The 20,432-nt window shown below is 38.4% G+C and overlaps 1 protein-coding gene across 1 annotated transcript; it reads right to left on the bottom strand.

Annotated features, from left to right (window-relative positions):
* Positions 1-1,727: 1,727 nt before the first annotated feature.
* On the bottom strand, positions 1,728-17,706 carry ric8a (RIC8 guanine nucleotide exchange factor A). Its single transcript, XM_063899880.1, has 14 exons — positions 17,470-17,706; positions 13,710-13,757; positions 12,809-13,022; positions 11,836-11,990; positions 11,664-11,744; positions 11,137-11,236; positions 10,543-10,730; positions 9,814-9,908; positions 9,564-9,714; positions 7,981-8,076; positions 7,740-7,884; positions 6,958-7,102; positions 3,965-4,084; positions 1,728-2,822 (listed from the first exon to the last, which is right to left on the bottom strand). Exons 1-14 carry the CDS (start codon positions 17,563-17,565, stop codon positions 2,681-2,683), a joined length of 1,776 nt encoding a protein of 591 aa, XP_063755950.1. The 5' UTR covers positions 17,566-17,706; the 3' UTR covers positions 1,728-2,680.
* Positions 17,707-20,432: the final 2,726 nt, after the last annotated feature.

The following is a 20,432-nucleotide window of genomic DNA, read 5'->3' as shown; positions in this document are numbered from 1 at the left end:
TGACGAAGAATTGCAAACATTTTTACAAACTGATTGTCAAAAACTTAAATGAGATAAAAAGTAGGTAAAATGAGTCCCCATGACAGAGGACCATTGACTGCAGTAACTACATTTTTTATTTAGGTTTCCTTGGTACCACACTGTTAAAACCACATTTAAATAGTGGAGTACAGAGCTAATTCACAAAAACCTCTTGTGAATACCAGCCACTTACTCTGCCATTTGTTATCTTTTTGTCTTATTTTCATTTGGAAAGGACAACCTGGAGGACACACAAAACATGTTTTTTTCTCCAAAGAAGCACAGCAAAGGGGAAGAAGCTTGGCAAATAAGAGGACAGCCCTACTTCTGCGAGAGCTATGAGGAGGTTACAAATGTAGACACTGGGAGTAGTGCCAACAGTCTAGCAGTCTCTCAGAGCGATGTCATGATGATGGAAGACACAGCTGAAAAGGCCTTGGTTGCTCAAGGTGTTGTGCATATTGACATTGCTCTTTGAATGTATGTTTGATTGATCACTACAATGTTTCTGAGTCTCCGATAATGCTTAAAGTATATTCTATAGTGGAGGGAAAGCGTTGTTGAGCTCGCTAAAAGCTGAGGTTGAAAATCCAGCAGACAGGGAGAAGCAATGCTAGACTTTTCTCCCTGAGAACTTTAATGAAAGTGCTGCAGAATAAACTTCTAATATCAACTGTATGAGTATATATTTTTCAGACCGTACAAAAAAGAAAGTTAAGTGTCTTCCGAAAACTTCACTGCACTTCTACTCTCATTAGTCTAAGTCCGTAAAGGTTCACATGGCTTTGCTTTATCCTCAGACCATTGCAAAATAGTTCAGTAGCATCCAGAGGATCCTGAGTTGAATGTTGCTTCATCCACAGCTGCAGAAAGCAGGAAACAGTTTGCTCATTGACAATGGATGAAATGTACATTCATAAGCAAACTAAGTATAGTGGGGACTAAATTCATGGCTGAGTTGTCCTTGGTGTTGGTGAGATGTAAATGTTGTGACACATTGGCCCTCATGTTTGTTGCAATTAATCGTAATTTTAGTAGTATCACTGTTCATGTTTTATTGTTTTATGGTTCTGAGATATAACTTTCTGTTTATTTATACCTTGTTTTTAATTATGTTCCTCGCTTTTTATTGGGGGTTTTTTCTGTCATACTTTGTAAAGCACTTTGGGCTGCGTCAAGCATGAAAGGTGCTATATAAATAAAGTTTGTTATTGTTATAACGTCTTGGCAAACTAGATATGGTGTACATTCTCAGTATTAAAATCAAAAACAAAGACCAGAAATGGTTATTCTGCAGGGTACTCATGCCTCTGTGTTAGGTGAAGATGTGATGTTATGTGTTTTTTTTGGCTTTTTGTTGTTGCATTTCTCATTATGTGTTACTGCATTTGTCTTTTCATTATTTTTATTTGTTATTTCTATGTGTTTTGTCCAAAGCAATGCAATCAGGTAGTCCACAGTAAACTTTATGCAATTAACTTGGAAACCACATTAAAGTAGAGTTATACACTAACTGTTAGTAGCAAATCTTAGTGAGTGATATTTTACAATAATGGATGTGTAAGAAAATGAAATGCCACATTTATAAAGGGGCAGTAATTCAGAGTGATCAATGCTCTATTGATCACTCTGAATTACTGCCTATAAATCCTCACTATGCTACCTGACTCCTAACAGGAACAGACTTGAATGATGCATCAAAAAGATAGGAGACAACATTTGGATATATTTATTATATATTACAGTCTATAATAGAGGTGACATCTATTAATATAAAGAAATAAACATTTAATATATAATTTGTGGATTGATTTTAAACTTTCTTCACATAAAAGTATTTTATCACTCTTTTTGTCTGCAGTTTTACATCTAAAAATAAAACATCTTAAGGGTCTTGCAAAACAGCAGGCATCTACAATTCAAAAATACAGTGGGTTCCATCTTCACTGGAGTACAGCTCTTTGGCTGAAAAGTAGAAATGATATACATCTTCATCAAATCACTTCCAACACTTATCATATTCCATATTGTTCAACCTCAAATCATTTGTGGTAAAACGTTCTAAAAGCTAACTATTTAAAGTGTTATCTCCAAGATTTTCCACACATTTTTTGACACATGCTGCCTCAAGTTTATGAACTCTTACATCACTGTCAATAGAAAGATGGAGCATCTTTGAGATTGTTTTTGACTGAGGAACACTTTCATTGGTTACAAACCTTCCTGAACCGTCCTTGAACAAATCTATAAATAAGCCAGCTCATGTCAAATGGTACAAATGTGCAGATGTGATACCACGATGTGAAGAGGTGTAATATCTGTTTAAACGGTTTAAAATCTCTTGGGATGTTAGTGCTCCTAGCGCCCCACAAGCAGCTTGGTATTATATGCTTAAACTAAAACCAATGTCTGGCTCTAATCTACAAACAGACCAATAGTTATCGGACGGCAAACATTGGTGATGTGAAGTTGACCTGAGAGCACACATTAAAAGAAGCTTCAAATCCCATTTTTTTCTAGTTACCCCTCCCAGCAAAAGACGTAAACAGGAATAGGTTGGAAAGTGTGATGTGAAAATGTCAAAAATAATGAGAAAGATCTTCCATGACTGTAACAGGAATTCAATCTGTGTCTGCGTTTATGCTTCTACTGTATGTTTCTAGGCTTCAGGTTCACTGTCTGAATTATTACGCTCTTCTTGCTGGAACAAAGGATTGTGGGCCAGCTTGTGCAGATCCTCCGGCGCAACCTCTCTCATCGTCCCGTCCATACCGAGCTGCATGGGCTGGATCATGTTGTTCCTGCAGGGAGAAATGGTTCACATGTGTGAGTACAGACTGCAGCACTGAGTGTTGAAAACTGTGTCAGGAATAATTACTGAAGAACATTGGCAGTAAACGCCCCTGTGACAACGCCACAAATGTAAAATAATATGTGTTTTATATTTTTTGGATGATCCCTATTATGCTTTTTGGGGTTTTCTCTTTCCTATAGTGTGAGAAACTATACGTTTGTATGCATGTAAATGGTGTGCAAAGGTTGACCATCACAATAGAGCAGACTGGGCTCTGGTTTCAGAAAGAGGGTGAGCAGTATGAGAAAATTAAAGCCCTTTTTGAACATTAAAGCATGGAAACATACAAATATGAACCTGAAAATGATCAGAATAGGGCCCCTTTAACTTGTCGCCTCTAACTAATCAGGTGTGCTGTTGTGTAATGGGGGCGTGGCCTAGGGAACTTTAAGTTTAGATGGAAATAGAGGAGGGAGAAGGAGGCCAGGCAGCTAGCTCGAGTGAATCAGGAATCTTTCAGCTCTGTATACTGTTATCTCCATCTACTGAAGTAACACAGACACCAGTGGAGTGTGAGTACCAGAAGCAATGAGCAGCAAACCTGGTGAGAAACTGAACATTTTTATAAAGTTCAGTTATTTTTTGGGATGTTTTACTTCTTGCAATGCATTGCTTTCCTTGGATTTCTTTTGGACGTATTTATTTTCTTACTTTTATTATTTATTTAGCTGCATCAGGAAAACACTTCCTGTGGACTGTGAAATTGACATCTCTCCAGTTTGTTTGTGTTTTATTGAGCAATACATTGTCTGAGTCTGGCTACAAAGTTTCCTCTTAGTGTTTGGTTATTCAATATTAAGATAAGCCAAGTTAATATCAGCCTCTCTCATAACCAGGTGTTAACATAAACCTTCATACAGTAGGACATCTGTAGTTGTAATTAGGCTTAAAACATAAGGTATATTTTTATATGACTAAAGGTCTCTGATTCTCAATAATAAATGCAATACATTAAATGGTCAATTATATATTGGTCACATAGCTGTTGCAATGATTTCAGCAAGTTTGAAATAAGTGTGTGTGTGTGTGTGTGTGTGCGTGTGCGTGTGCGTGTGCGTGTGCGTGCGTGTGTGTCATGCTGTTATTGACCTGGACAGTCTGTCAAACATGTTGACCAGCTTCATGGCTTCGTATTCTTTCTGCTCCTCTGTCATTCCCTCCATGGGATCGGGCTGATTCTCCTCCACCACTCCTGTCACTGGGTTAATACTGGGAAAGAAAGGCATGGATATATATCAAAGGAACAGAAAACAAAACACTTCTTTTAAATGAAGCAGATGATGTGCATAGCTATTTAAACTTAAGTTCACATTGATTGACTGCTCATCACATGATCTTCTTCAGGTCATGATTGAAAATGAAAATCATTGAAGACTCCATTTGCTGATGAACATTGTATGATATGAGCAGATACTAACTAACTACATTTTTGTGTTTCATGTTTTCTGTTTTATAATGAAATGTAGTTTCTCCTTGTGTCTTGTCTTGTTTTAATTGCTGCCTTTTGTAATCGTGAGCCCTACCCTGACTGCTTCCACCTGATGTCCTTGCTGCCCTTGCGTCTTTACCAGTCCCCTCCGGCTGTGTCTTATTATTTTAATTAGTCCTGTGTGTATATCTGTCCTACTGTTCTCTGTGGTCCGTAGTTTCTCCGGTCTGGTTCGGTTTGTCGTAGTTTCTGGTTTGCTGTCTGGTTCTGGATTTTCCTCAGGTGCCCTCCTGGTTTTGCTGCCCTTGTTACTCAAGCCATCCCGGTTTGTTCCTAATTGTTGTTTTCCTGTTTCTTTTCCTTTTGGTTTTATTACCTTGCCTGATACCTCTGTGTTTTTGTGTTTCTTTTTCAGTTTTTCGAACGGCTTCAGTTAAATATAGCTTGCTTTTGGTTTTGTATACCTGCCTCCATTATGTGTCCTCCCTGCTCCACTCTCCATTGTGACACGTTCAGGAGAGATGGTTTTGCCAATAATCCTCATCATATTTTATGTTCTCTATTAGGTTCTCCCTGCTGGCAACCCAGCTGGGTCCTCACTGTGAGATCACTGTGAATCGATAGACTGCAGATGAAAGAGAGCCTTTTTTTTTTACCCATTTGTGCTTTTAGCTAGGCACACAGTGTCACACTGCTAATTAGCTGACTGTTCAAGATGCGGGCCATTGCATTCTGACTCCAGGCTGAGAAAAACGGCTCTAGGGACATGGGCATCACCTCTCTGGTATATAAAATACCAGAGTTAGTGCGGACGACTGAACCGTACAAAATATAGTCGTGCATTAATGGTTCTAGAACAAAATTCCATTCTTGGCGACAACGAGAGGTTCACCTGACTGAATACACCTGTCAGAACAAGAGGGTCTTATTTTAGTGCCATATGACATGAGAGGAGGCGATGACAGCTGATAGTGCCTGTTCACAGAACCACAGTTCAGAGTCTCTCATATGGGACATAGATAGGATGCCGTGTGTGGGGGACTTTAACATTCTTGGAGGCAACATTAGAGCCAACTGCAGCGGGGTGACTGGGAGGAATGGCTTCAACCAGAATGATGTTTTTATCGGAATTCATAGGTAGTCAACCTATTTTCAGCATTATGCAGTTAAAAGGTGTACCCGGTAACAGAGTCCTTGAGTTGCTGATCTAGTTCCTGTTGTATCTTAAAACCCCAGGTCTTTGACAGCTGAAGAGTGGATAGCTAATCACACCCTGATAAAAAGACTGGTGCAGAAATGAGTCTGAAAACCTGGAAATTACTAAGCATTTTAACTGGTCCTTGTTGCAAATTCAATGTTATGACATGAAAAAATAAATTAAAATACATATGTTTATAGTATGCCGTTTGTCCCTCTCTCCCCTGCGTTAACCTGTCTACTCCCTGTAAGTATTAATCTGGTGTTCAGTTGAATTCAGGTAAGGAAAGGGGGCCTGGGGAACAAAGAGAGAGGGAATCGTTTGTTTGGGAAACTTGGGTTTGTTAGGAGCCTGAAGGAGAGGAAGCCTGGCAGCTTGCTGGAGGGAACTGTGTACATTTAGATAGATTTGCAGTGTTTAGCTCTAAGTGATGATGTTACCTCAGGCTGCTAAAGGACCATTTAAATCCAAGGATTCTGAGGACCAGAGAGGACAGAGCAGCAAGAGTCCAGCTAAGTATATTTTTTCCATTTTGTGGCAGCTGGTGAGTCATTTCTTTTGGGATATTTTTCTTCTTTTGGCAAGGTTTTGTTTCAATTGGATTATGTTTTTTTAGTGACATTTGACTTATATACTAATACTTAATGTATTATTTAGAGGACACACTTATATTATCAGCCCCTCACTTTGCCTGGATTAAGAACCACAGTAGCTCCTGAATCCTTTCAGTGGTAACTAGGCTTACAATATAGACTAGTGGTTACAGTGTTTGTTGTTAGAAGCCTGAAATAAGGTCTCTGGTTAACACAAGCTGAAAAGATTTTTACATTTTGTGCTAAGACAGAAAATGTGACAGTAAATAACCCCTTGGTGAATGTTTGAAGCTTCTATGGGTTATAAAAACAGCAACTAACGAGTAGCTAAATGAGACTGCTAAACGTCATCATGCTTAGCATTAGCCGCCTTAGCTTAGCGGTGGTGACATGAAGTCGTGTGACTGATGTTTCTTTATAGCCTTATGTTAGCTTTTTATTTCTGGCGACTGCTTTTACACTTCAAAAAATCATAGTGGAGTTAATAAGCCTTTAGCTTAGCGATGTCGACAGGCAGCAATGCAACTAATGTAGTTTGTTTATAGCCTAATGTTGGCTTTTTGCTGGCTACTGCATTTAGAATTTAAATGTGATGTTATATTTTGCATTAGTCAGAAATTCAGCGGCCAAAATGTTGTTGAATGAGCCCTTGCGATGCTAATTTCGGATGTTACTTAGCAGGTCAGCCTTCAAAAATACGTCATCACTGCACAACTGTATTGTTTTCTGTAATAAATGAAGCTGAAAAAAAGACCTGGTAAACTTTAAAGTCTGCTACGTTTTCAGTGGAATCTTTCCTGCATTGTCAGGGAGATCGGGTACATTAGGTCTGGTCAGGTGACAAGGTGATGGTGGTACTTACTGGGCCTTGGCCTCTTTATACTCCTCTGTCTCAGACTCTTCATCCTCAGAGTAGATCCCAGAGTCTCTGCCCCCCCTCAGCAGTCCTCTGGCCGCCAGAAGACCTGCGGCATTCCCGTATCCAGTGTACTTAATGAACCTTGAAACTGGATATAGCAAAGAACACAGGTCAAACTGTAGTATTTGTACATTACACAAGTACTTTACTTAAGCACAATTTTGTGGTACTTTACTTAAGTATATCCATTTAGTGCTACTTTAAACTTCTACTCCACTACAGTTTTGGAGCCAATATTGTACTTTTTATCCTCCAAGAATTATTTATATAAATGAGTTACTTTACTTATTCATATTGTAAATTAATACAAAACAAATATAAACTAATACATAAACTATGATTTAAAAAAAAGTATAGCCCCACCTTTACCAACTGCGATGAACACATTAATGCATGAATAATAGTAATCCAGTCATGGAATATATATGATTATAAAATGGGACATTACTCACAATTAGTACTTTTACTTGCCAATACTTTTGTACTTTTTACTCAAGTAGGATTTCAAGTAGCAATTTTACTTGTAACAGAGTATTTTTATACTGTAGTATTTTTACTTTTACTTTTAAAAAAACTGAGTACTTCTTTCACCTCTGCCTATATATTACTGCAGTGTCAACAAAACTAATTTGGTTGTAACCATAACCTTTTAAATTCTTCACACACTGAGCCAATGTCATAAAATAATGTGTAAGAATTAGTAGCAAAACAGATATTTCTCTCACCATTTTCTTTACAGAGAACAAACAGGAACTCAGCTCCACAGTCCTTGACGTCGGTGTCAATGTGCGTCATAATGCGCACTAGTTTGTTCCTCAGAGCGTTGCCCACCTCTGGCTTGGTTTTCACATCACGCAGTGGGGGCAACACCTAAACACACACACACACACACAGACCTGAGCCATCTGAACACCAACAGAACTCATAATGAATCGCTTCAATATGCACTCTGTCTTCTTCACTGACCTTTGACCTGAGGAACTTCCTGGTCTCTCGGTGGATTCGGGCACTCTCAGTCAGCAGGTTCAGTGATGGGAGGAGGGTCTCCTTCAGTTTACGCCCCTGAGAGTCAAGATTACTTTATTAAACATGAAAAAAAACAACTCAGTGATACTGTAATAGCAAGTCAGTTTAATCAACAGTGTTACAGGTAAAACAGATCAAATAAATTATGGAATAAAAATACACACCATGTGAGTACAATATTAATACAATGTCACAGCAAAGGAACAGTGCAAATCAAATGCAAAATAAAATGAGAAGGTTAATGGAACATTTAGAGACTTCTGGAGGTGTGAGGCTTAATGGACATGAGAAATGTCTGCACACAACTACAGACAGGCTCAGTCGGTCATCTGAAATCCAAAAGTCGATGCGTCCTTTACAAGATCCTTTACCCCAAATTTCTCCTGATGGCCACGGTGTGTGTGAATGTTAGTCTCCCTAAGAAGATGGCACCTGTTATTCACCTAATGCTTTGCTGGCTCTAGAATGCTTCCACATTACCTTATTTGGTGTAGGTACTTCCCGTTATTGCGGATGTGCTATTACTTTGCATTTGTGTTCAAACCGGAAGTTGGAAAAAGGGTGGGGCTACAAAAGGTGAACAGCAGCCTCTGCCTCCAGAAGTTGGAAGTAACTAAGTACATTTATTCAAGTACTGTAATTGAGGACAATTTTGAGATACCTTAGTATTTCAGATTTATGTTACTTTGTACTTCTACTCCACTTCAGTTCAGAGCTAAATGGTGTACTTTTACTCCACTACATTTATTTAATCCCTTAAATTAATTTACAGTTTTGGATTAATGATGGTAAATATAATCAGCCCTTAAATCAGACTTTAGTTCACCTGGAGTAAATTCAGCAGCTACCCTGCAGTATACAAAGCCATTCAAACTAGCTGCACCTTTACCAGCTCTGAGAACACTTTAATGATCAATCATTATAAAACAGATCAGAGATATTATTCTGAAATGGACCAATCAAACAATGACTACTTTTACTGTCGCTACTTTAAGTACATTTAGATGAGAGTACTTTCTACTTTTACTGGAGGAACATTTAGAATGCAGGACTTTTACTGTGACAGAGTATTCCTACACTCTGGTACTTCTACTTTACTCAAGTACAAGATCTGAGTACTTCTACTTTTACTCAAGTACAAGATCTGAGTACTTCTACTTTTACTCAAGTACAAGATCTGAGTACTTCTTCTTTTACTCAAGTACAAGATCTGAGTACTTCTACTTTTACTCAAGTACAAGATCTGAGTACTTCTCCCAACTCGGTCAGCCTCTATGTGAATGTGTGTGAATGGTGACTTAAAAAATGCTTTGAGGGATGGCAAAACCTTTTTTTAAATCCCATAGGCACTGTTCATCAGTTAAGCCTCCAGATACACTCCAGCTATAGTGGCACATATCATCCTTACAGCAGGTTGCCCGCATATGTTTATTTACCTCCCAAGAATATGATTATTACCAATCATACAACATCCATGTGATTCAGAGGTATTGAACCTACATACCTGCAGAGGGCAGTCTCACCTGGTCAAGTCTACTCTCCATGAACTCCAGCAGCATGTTGACAGCATCCATGTTCACCCCCATGTACTCGATAGAGCCTTGATGAACTTTGGGCATCAGCAGTACATCCAGACAGGGCAGAGGGAGGTTTCCTAGCAGGTTAACAGTGTGGCTGAGAGGAAGAGACAATGGTAATCATGTAACAGACAGTGTTTTATGAATGAATAAATTAACAGAGAATCAGACGTGCAGGTGACGTGTGTTCTCCTACCTGTGGAACTCCTCATTCCGCTCCTCTCCCTCGGCCTGGCTCAGCAGACAGTGTCTCAGGATGGCTCCCACATGTCTGTACTCTGCTGCGTCCTCCTTCACACACAGGCAACAGACTGATTGGTCAAAGAAATGTTCAGCACAAACATGGAACAGACTGATTTTATTTATTACACAGATTTTTCATTTAGTCAGTGGCAGTGGTGTAATGTAACTAAGAACATTTACTCAAGTACTGCACTTAAGTTTACTGTAAATCGGTGTTTTTTAAAAGGTATTTGACACTTCCTTTGTTACTACTGTAATTGCTTCAGAAAATAAGATTCTTGCATAAACACATCAGTTAATTTCATATTTTATTACGTTGAGAGATAATAAATTGGCATCAATGAACACTTAGTTAATTTTCTATTCTTTTTACAAAATGTATTTAAGATTTTTCTGCATTGAGTACTTAATACTACTAAATAATTGCACTACATTTTGCCCATTATATGTACTTACTTATTTTGAGTGGAATTTCAAATGCAGAAATTGTACTTGTAAGTATTTTTACTGTGTGGAATAAGAACTTTTTATAAAGTAAAGGATCATAATACTCATGGAACTCAGTCAATCGGTTTTAACATCCAAACAAATGGTACATTATATTCAATGGCAACAGAATTTACTCAATAGAAAAATGAATAAAAGATATGGCTAAACTTCTACGTGTTGTTTTCTTTAGTACCTCGTCAACCTTGCGTCTGTTGGTGTCAAATGTGATATTGAAGAGTATTTTCAGTATTTCCATGGCCCGTTCTGTCGCCTGCCGGCTTAGGAGAGGCAGCTCTTCAGGGGGGGCGCCCTCGAACCCCGCCCTGGCCGTCTCCACTGTGTCTGGCCAACACAGACCCAGCGTGGCTTCCAACTGGTTGCCTAGAATATACACAGAGGAGGAAGTTATGTACTCGTGGTCTCTCACCAAGTACATACAATACAGTATAAACAAACATCACGGTCACACAACTTCATGTCACCACCGCTAAGCTAAGGCTGCTAACGTTTGGCGTGATGACATTTAGTCGTCTCATTTAGTCCCTTGTTAGCAACCGTTGTACAAAAAAATGTAAGTTCTCTTAACCTCATGGTAACCATAGAACTTGTTTCAGGCAGTTAACCAAAAACACATTCAAAAAAACGTTGACTTCGAGACCAGGCAACCGGAAGTAGACAAATGCTGACTTATTCCCGGGTTTCAGAACTAATTCCTGCAACACTCTTTTACAGACATTGGCTCTTAGCTTTGGTAACCAGGTCAGCAGCTACACAGGAAATCGGTTACCTAGCAGACTGATGCCGTGAAGCTCCTGGACCAGCTGTGCTCTGACTTCCACTCTCAGGGCCGTCAGCAGGAAGGTGAGACGCAGGTCAAAGAAACGCACCTGGACAGAGAGCATGGACACTCATTAACTCCTTATATTTTCCTGGTCATGGCTGGAAATCCAACCTCCAAGCTCATTTGATACAAATATGTTGTATTCAAAATTCAAACATACAAGAACTGAATGTCCTTCAACGGTAAGGTATCACCACATTTGATTTGGTATTTGTACCAAACGCGGGTATTGTATTAGAACCAGTGCTTATTTACCCATTTGAAATGGCAAAAATAAATATACTATACTATTTCATGGCTATGTTTCAACAAAATTGGTAAAGCTAGGATTGACTGGAAGCAAGAGTTGGTGGGTGTTGGCTTATTCTATATGTGCAATAACTACAAACTAACTCTAGACTTTGTCAGGTTAACCCTCACAGTACTCATTTCCCCCCCCCACATTATAACACATGTCTAACTGACGTCCATACCTCATGGTTCCAGATGGGATCATGACACTGCTTCAGCCTCTCTGCCACGCCCTTTATCAGCTGGAGATCTGCTGCTACCACCTGCCATCCATCATCAATACAAAGACACATTTGATAAATGGTCAGCAACCAAGAAACGTTTTATCCTCCAGGTTTGAGGAGACACACTGACCTGTCCTGTCTCGTTGTGAAGCAGCAGGTTGCAGATGGACTTGAGAGCCTCAGTAATCACTTCCTGGTCTGCGTTTTCTGAAGGGGGGGAGTTTTCCTTCCCTTCTTCGTTGCATTCTTCTGCTGCCTCTACCCTCTCTCCTTCCTCACCCTCAGCTAGGAAGAGGAAGAAGGCAATTAACAGAGTAAATCTATATTTAATAAAGGTTGGGGCAAATGATAAACCGAGTAGCTTCTATCTCTTGAGATTTATTTTAGTAATTGTAGAACAAATTTGTTTGTACTGTTGGTTATCTGTCGCCACTTTTTTTGCCGCTCTAAGAACTGCAAGCAGCAAATTGGACTCCGTACTGCGAACTGGCTGTCAAACTTGGTCCCTGTGCTTCACTTCATCCTCCGTCAAATGGTGCGAGCACGAACTGGGAATTGGGAACAACGCTGTGATCGACTGGAGGAATTACATGAGATCGGCGGCGAAGGAATAATGGTTGAGATCGATGAGAGTCTGGATTAATGTTTGTTATTTTGAGAAATTAAAATAATTTAAGAAACCAATAGTATACTTTTTGTGAAAATGGCGACATGATAACACACATCTGTGTTTGTGAAAAAGTTGGAAAATTAAATTAATTAATCAATTGGCTCCTGTCTCACCTTCTACAAAATCCCACAAAAATGATTAGCAACACACGGCATAAATCAATATGATATGGGGGAACTTTATCCATGTGTACAGTTGATCCAATCCAAGTGTCCGCATGCATCAGTATTTCTAAAATTTGAACGTTTGGTTTCCAGATCTTTGCAATTCCTGCTGTGAGTATAACACTTTTAGCATGGCCAGAGCTACAAAAATAAGACTGACATTCTATATTATCCTTTAATGCCACCAAATTCTGTCTGGACAAGCAAACACTGGAGCCGCACGGTGAATGTCTTTCAGTCCTCAACCTGGGAAAGCTGTCAGGAATCACCTTGGCCCTCCTCAGGCTGGTTGTGGCCCCCGGTGGCAGGACTGGATACGGCGATGCCGGCGAAGCGGGCCAGAGTGGACATGGCAGAGCGGCTGACGAAGGGATCCAGGCAGAGAGGGTCCCTGGACAGGATCCTGACCGTTTCCAGACAGGCCAGGTGACAGGAGGGCTGCAGGTCCCTGTTCAGGAACCCCAGCACCAACTCCCCCAGGATCTGGATCACACAACAGAACATCAGGTCAGATCTGTGTCATAAAGCTTCTGTGTTATGAGTAATTATAAGTGACCTCATTAGATCGTGACTGCACCAAACTACCTATACATTTAAATACCTTTTTTAATAGTTTACTCTGCAGACCATATTTCTGTATGTATCTGGTCTTCATTCCCCTCTTTCCAAATATCAGTTTTAAGTTTTGACATTTCTATATAAGGTTTTGCATTTTGAATGTGTTCGGCAGAAAGTGGAATTTTGACTTGAAAATTGATTTCAATTTGCGGTTCTGAATTCAATTCAATTCAATCAACTTGAATGTGGGTTTTGAATACTGAGTGATTCAATTGTATAAATTTGTTATTCAATTTAAATTTAAAAATGTGAAACTGACTGTAAATTTCAAAAAGGGGCATTCAGACCATGTACATCTTTTTTTAAGGCAAATATATTTCAGTATTTTTTCAAATCCATGTTTATCTCACTTTTGTTCATTTAATAATATAAATCATGGTTGATTAAGTATAGCATTCAGCTACACTTTAATGAATGACTCAAGTAAATTGCACAACTACACAAGAATTACACAATATTGATACTTTTTTGGATCACCAACCCATATGAGAAAAATAACATTCAAGAGAAAAATGTATTGTCTACACTTCAAAGGTAAATGAGCAGGAATACCTTTCTGTCCTGCTCATCTTCCTTGCTGAATGTGAAGCAGTGGTTCATCTGAAGAAGGAAAATCAGAAGGCACAAATAAAAGGTGTGTGAGATGAAGAGAAAGCGCCAAAACAGAACAGGGGGAAGAGACGGTCAGGTCTGGGAAGAGAGGGAAAGCATTGGTTGTAGCCAAGACACACATGACCTGAGCTGGCACACAGTCGGCCTTTGTTACCCCTAGTTTTTAGATTTTCTGGGACTTTAATAGCGTAAGGGTTGAGGTAGCTTACAAAATCCAGAGGGGGTAGCTGTGAGGCTCTGCATGCTTTATGTTTTTGTGTGTCTTTTGGGCAAGATACTGAACCCAAACTAACTCATTATGGCTGTGCCCGAGGTGTGTGTGAATGTTTATCACTCCAGGTGAGCAGGTGGCTCCCTCTATGGTAACCTTCAGCAGTGTAAAAACGTGTGTGTGATAATGTAAGTGCTGTCTGTGTTGCAAAGAGTCTTTGAGCATTAGGAAAAGCTCTATATAAATCCTATGTATTATTATTATGTATAATTAAAGTGTTTCGAGCAGTTGCCATAGTAGAAACTTTGATTTTAAAGATAAAACTTAATTTCATCTTGCTTTTCTTTTTGAACCAACACAAAATAGGTTCGCAAAGTGTCAGTTTTGAAAGTGAGAAAAAGATAATCCAACCGACGGACTGCTGTCAAGCTAAAGGATGGATTAAGGTGGCGCTGCATTCTGGTACACACAAATATTCAAACGGTTGTTCCAGCACACGTAAGTTATGTAGCGCTTTTTGTTTCACTTGTGTATTTTACGTGTTTCCTGACCTATTTTTGTGTAAAAACAATCATGCACAACATGGTGAATGAACCAGAGCCAGCTAACAGCAGTGGAAAGTGAGCATACTGAGGAAGATAAGAGAGCCTCTACCACAGAGCATGTAGCACTAAGCTGCTCAGTGTTAAAGGGTTTAGTAGGGCAAGATTTGACTGGGCTGTAGGAGACTGTATTTGTGTATCAGAGAATCTAATCCAATTGCCTTTTAAGATCAACGCCCACACAGCGGACCAGGCTGAGAGGACCATGATGCAGTGCTCAGCTGGTTAGCAGACAGCGTGAAGCTCAGCTGGTGCTTAGTCAGATGAGGATTGAGAGCTCTGGTAAACCTAGCGTAGCAGATCACGGCTTCAAATGAGTTTTGGTAATTGTATGGCCAGGCTGCCCCAAGCACCTGGGGCTCACTAAGTCACATGATGGGATCAGAAAAAGATTCATAATCACACATTATATTTAGGCGTGTTAGCTCACATTCACACTGCAGAGCTCTCCATGTCATGACACAGAGTTTTTCTGCACAGCAGCTCAAAGGTACTGCCAGGAGCAGATGATTATTTCTTTAAATGTATTATACTTTATGGGACAAGTTAAGGATCCGACGATCATCAGTGTGTTATAATGCACACTTTCATTTATCACCACAATGACATGCAATCTTTATCCACATAAAAAGTAGATCTAAAATGTGGTCTTGATTGTTTATTTTCTTTATGCTTTAATTCTGAAGTAATTTGTAGAGTTTACTTAAATTTTACATGCAAAAGATTATTACTGAGAAACTGAGTAAAGTTGTTGCCTCTGGTCCTTAAACTGCGACAAGAACCAGCTAATGATCTACCAAGAAAAAAGTGTTTTAAATAACACTAAACGTTTTTGTCAGAATGATCTCTGTCACGTTTTAATTCACATGCCACATGTTCCCCTGACAGTTAAAATTAGTTCATTTTTGTTCTTTTTTTGACCTAAGTTTCGCCTTCTAAGCTGCATAGTTTTCAAAACTTTTGACACACATTGAGCTGAAAGGAAAGGAATCACCTGCTCTGTGTCTTGGTTGAAACAAAAGTGTATTTACAGTAAAAAATTATCCTAAAAAAGAATGTCTGTGAAAGCTAGGACAGAAAATTCTAAACTAATTGTGCAGATAATAAATAAGTAAGTATCGGATCCTTTTTAAGGTTAAAATCATCATTTATCATGTATTTGATTCTCTACAGCATATAACCTATGCCCTTGCTAGTTCAGGTATGAATGGATGAATGATTGTTATGAATATTTGTCTTAGACAAGTTCTGTCTTCTTTGAAAGGAAAACAAAGCAAACCACTAGCAATGGGATTTTTCCATGGATTTTTGAATATTGAAGAAAAATAAGCTTTGTGGCTAACGAACGTTTATGATACTTACACGTTATGATCAGCAGATAATCTCCACATAGTGACACCACTTTATGATTTTTGAATTTTAAATCGAATGCACACCTCATTGCTAAATTAAAGGTGGATGTATGTTGTATAGGGTATTTATTTGTAATGTGGAATAACAAATTGTGAAAATCTCCTAAACTTGTGATAAACCAAAGATCTTATTTCAAGGTTCTAGCCAAAAAACATTGATTTGATTTTATTGATGGGTTTTAGGGCAAGATTCTGCACATAAAAGCCTTAGGGAGTTGGGTTTTTTATGTTTATATTTACATTATAAAGCTGTAATTATCAAATTATATTTTGAACAATGGATTACAGTATTTTTGAGCCACAGCTGGCCCTGAGCCACAGCTGCTCCTTTACATGGTTTTTATTTTCCAGCTGATGGATGTATACTGTTTTGGTCTCAGTGCTCTCATTAGCTTTGTTCTCAAGAGCATCACTAGCAGCTGTACTTTAAAAGCACCACAAAAGCCACAGTACACTTCCTGCTGAGCAACAGGCAGACACAATCAGATACTACCTGGGGAGCATTTCACAGCTGAACAGACAAAGACATAAATGTATCTCAGGACAGAATATAAACGCAGTGACAGATGCCTCCAGAAGATTTCTGATGCTGCTCTGTGTGCTGGAGGTGTAACTGTTCTGCTTTTCCCAAGTGGTCAAATAAGTGATACGGCTTTAAAACTGACTCTGAAATAAAATGTTTTACTTCAGTTTGAAATTCTTGAGTCTGATGGAAACCTATGAGATTATATGACTGTCACAATAAATGCTAATTGTTCGGCTTACAAATGATTTTAATCATCTGAAGTGGAATGAAGACCTTAAAGAGGCCCTGTTGTGGTTCTTCAGCTTTCCCTTTCCTGTAGTGTGTTCTATAGGTTTCTGTGAATGTAAATGGTCTTCAAAGGCGAAAATCCCTGTGTTTTTGGTCACAGAGGAAGTTTATCTCGCACACACTCATTTGCAGGTTTAAGCTACCTCTTTTAATATCTGCACAGCTCTCAACTTTTCATAACAATATTGACCATATTTTATTTTATTATTCCAAGTATGTTATCATATTATACTATACGTAGCCTAGGTTTTTGGTATATCTTTAATTCATCCAAATATTTCGCTACGTTTTAATAAAACGATAGTTTTTCTTTTAAATGTTTTTTTATTTTTATAATAGTTTTATTTTTGGGCTGTTTTTCTTACAATTTCTCTTCTTTAACTCTTTCATGTATGCACCATACAACAAGGCACATTCCTTGTATGTGTAAACCTGCTTGGCAATACACCTGATTATGACTGATGATTCTAATGATTGTGATTTCACTAACAAAACAGGAACAGTGTGCCAACCAGCCCCGGCCCCCCCTGAAGGCAGCATCATCCTCTAACCTGCAAGGTGTTGTATCTGACTGCTAAGCTAACCAGGCAGCATTAGCAGAACATATGTGTGTGTATGATAAACGTCATGCATGTATGCAGAGCGCATGTGACGTGATTACCTCCCGGTTGTAGCTCTGCAGAGCCGTCAAAGCTGAGTCCTGCTCTCCTGTCTCCATTTGCTCTATGATGCTGTTTAAATCCACCTTCATCGCCATGACGCTAGCAGCAGCTTCCTCCTGATCACCGTCAGAGCAGTGTGTGTGTGTGTCTCAGAGTGTTTTCAGTACCAGCTGACTGCAGGAGGATGGATCTCTGCAACCGGACAGAAGAGATTAACGGACAGGCTTTAGTGTAAACCGAGCGCTGCTTTCAGGTGTCTCAGGGAAACACGGAAGACACTAATCTTATAAACGGATTTGCATATTGGTTGGAAATGTGGTTGATCTTAGCTTCAGAGGGCAATCGCCGATGTATTCATTTTACATTCATAAATAAAATAATAGTGTAAAGAAGTTGTTTGGTACAGTATTTAACAAATATACTTTAGACCTTGCACCTTATCTTTAAATGTGCATTTTATATTTATACAAATTTGTGTGTACCTTGCTTCACATGTGCAACAACTCTGGTACTGTACTGCAACCTCATGCACTTGAACTAATCTTTGCACTTGGTTGGATGCTGCCTGCATTTTGTTGTACTGTATGCAATGGCAAAATAGTTTAATCTAATCTAATCCAAGGAAGGGGAGTATATTTAGTAAACACCATCATACTTTCCGAATAGGAAGTTATTATATATGTACTTTTTAATTTGTTTACGTTTCACCACAATAGGATCTACGGGCAGAATGTAAAATGTCATTAATTTTTATGTTCAATATGTTTTATCTCAACAGTTATAAGAGGAAAAATGTCAACACCAGCAAAATACAGAAAAACAGACAAAAAGAAGATACAATTATGTTATATTTGTACCCCTGTATTAATAAAACAATAATATAACACTATCAAAATATAACACTATTATAACCAATCGTTTCAATGTTTCAAACCATGCTAAAATATCAATATTCTGTCAGCAGTGTAGCATAAAAAGAGCTTCGAAGAAATAAGAGTAAGAGAAGTAAGAGTGTTTTATGCACTTATGTGGTACATCTGGAGGAATCTTCTGTTTAATATTGTTTGTAAATTGGCAGTGTATTTATTGATTATATATTATATTTAAGAACAGATTTTTGTATCACTTATTCACCTCTCCTGTCTGTATTTCTTTCCCTCTAAACCTCCCCAAATATATCCTTCATTTTATTCATTTCTTATCCATATGCCAATAGTTTTACTGCACTAGTTATTGCCTCTTTCTTTCCTATTCCCCAAATCAAAGTTAATAATGTACTTCCATCAAATTAAAACGTATATTCCCCCTACTTTTAATACATTTGGACATTTGTAGTACCACTAACACTTTATTTAGCTGCTGCTGTTGCAGAGTCCTTCAATCTGCATGCTCACTGCTGTCATACTGTACACAAACAGTAACCTCTTGTTATTTCAATTATACAAATCTATAAAATGATAGTTAATGCCTGAGGAGGAAGGTCTTCAAACCCAGTACGTTTAAACATTAGGGTCAAGTTCAAACTGCAAAACAATGACATAAAGAAGTCCATTTCTTAATAAAATGTATCCTGTCAATATATAGATTTCTGCATACTGGCACTGAAAAAATATAATATTAACAGTCTGCAGCAAACTAAGCTAATTGCTTTTTGTGTTTAGTGTTAGGCTATATATTTATGTTGTTTGTGTAGGAGCTGGCAGTAAAATTAACATGGTAGTTTTATTTTTTTATTTGTCATTGTCAGAAGGAACAGATCAACTTAAAGTGATCCCAGTGTTGCAGCATCATATGCAGAGGCACCTGTTACTATGTACAAATGTTTTTCATTTTTGTAAAGCACTTTGAATAGCCTAGTGTTGAAAGGTGCTATATATATATAAACTTACCTTGCCTATAGCTTGCTGTGATACTTGAATATAGGACAGAATCAGCATTAATGCTATGAGTTAAACATGTGTTTTTCTTAGTATGACAAGTTCAAATGAAGAGCTTTCACAATATCATATTTTAACCACACAATTGTGGTTCCCAAAATGACCATGCTATTACTGCTGGGGCCAATCTTAGGTCATCCGAAGCTTAAGGGGAAGGTGAAAGTATTTCAGCTGCCTGTGAGTATGCACATGTCAGTGTAATAACTGTGTTTGCCTTCCTTCCTCTTATTACTTTGGATGTGAAATATCACCAGTACTCCAAAGCCAACTGAAGGATGTTCTCTCAGTTATCATGGAGGGTTCATCAAAAACATTTTTTGACTCAAACAATTTAATTTGTGTGCCATCTGATGACACATATTGTGTTCAACATAACAAATAACTTTGATAAGAAGAGAAACGGACTGATATGTAAAAAGGATTAGTTATTTTGTAGCAGACTAAAAAGGCTTAAAAAATCCAATTAGTTGTCACATATGTTGTGTTGAAGACTATGGATTGTCATATTTTCTCAACATCATGAAACCCTGATTGCAATGGAAATAATGTTATATATTTTTTAATTTAAATGTATGATTTTTAGGTAGCATGAAGAAATTATTATTAAGTATTGACTGGTTACATTTCTCCCATTTGTATTAGCTTGTGAAACATCACCAAAGGAGAATATTCTCTTTATACAACCATGCTGAAAATCATCTCAGCACCGGCTACCATCAGTAACCTTCAGTAAAAGGGGTGTTTCTTGGAGAACGATGGGCGTAATCATACTGTGAGAGTACGTTCGATTTGTAATACCACACGAATGTGCGAGCGGGGTTAACGTTGATATTAATCAAATCTCACCAAAAAAGGATTTTAAGACTGATGACATCGACTCATTTCATTGTATTTACCTCTTCTGTGAACACACGCAGTATACTTAAGATACACATCTAATGAAACAGTGTAAACTCCACTCTTCCGGGCCACAGAATACATACTTCGATTAAGTGACGCAATATTGTGGCACGCTCTTTATCCAA

This window comes from Eleginops maclovinus, chromosome 2 (genome assembly GCF_036324505.1).
Source record: "Eleginops maclovinus isolate JMC-PN-2008 ecotype Puerto Natales chromosome 2, JC_Emac_rtc_rv5, whole genome shotgun sequence".
NCBI classification, from domain to species: Eukaryota; Metazoa; Chordata; class Actinopteri; order Perciformes; family Eleginopidae; genus Eleginops; species Eleginops maclovinus.
Note: the sequence above shows the minus strand (reverse complement) of the source record. Positions and strands in the feature narration are given on the sequence as shown.

Excerpts from the sequence above, each read along its gene's own strand:
- ric8a (XM_063899880.1), bottom strand. The coding sequence starts at position 17,565 with ATGGCGATGAAGGTGGATTTAAACAGCATCATAGAGCAAATGGAGACA. Across the intron at positions 11,237-11,663 it reads ATCCCATCTGGAACCATGAG|GTGCGTTTCTTTGACCTGCG; the intron begins GTATGGACGTCA and ends CTCTCTGTCCAG. Across the intron at positions 8,077-9,563 it reads TGGAGAGTAGACTTGACCAG|GGGCGTAAACTGAAGGAGAC; the intron begins GTGAGACTGCCC and ends CTTGACTCTCAG.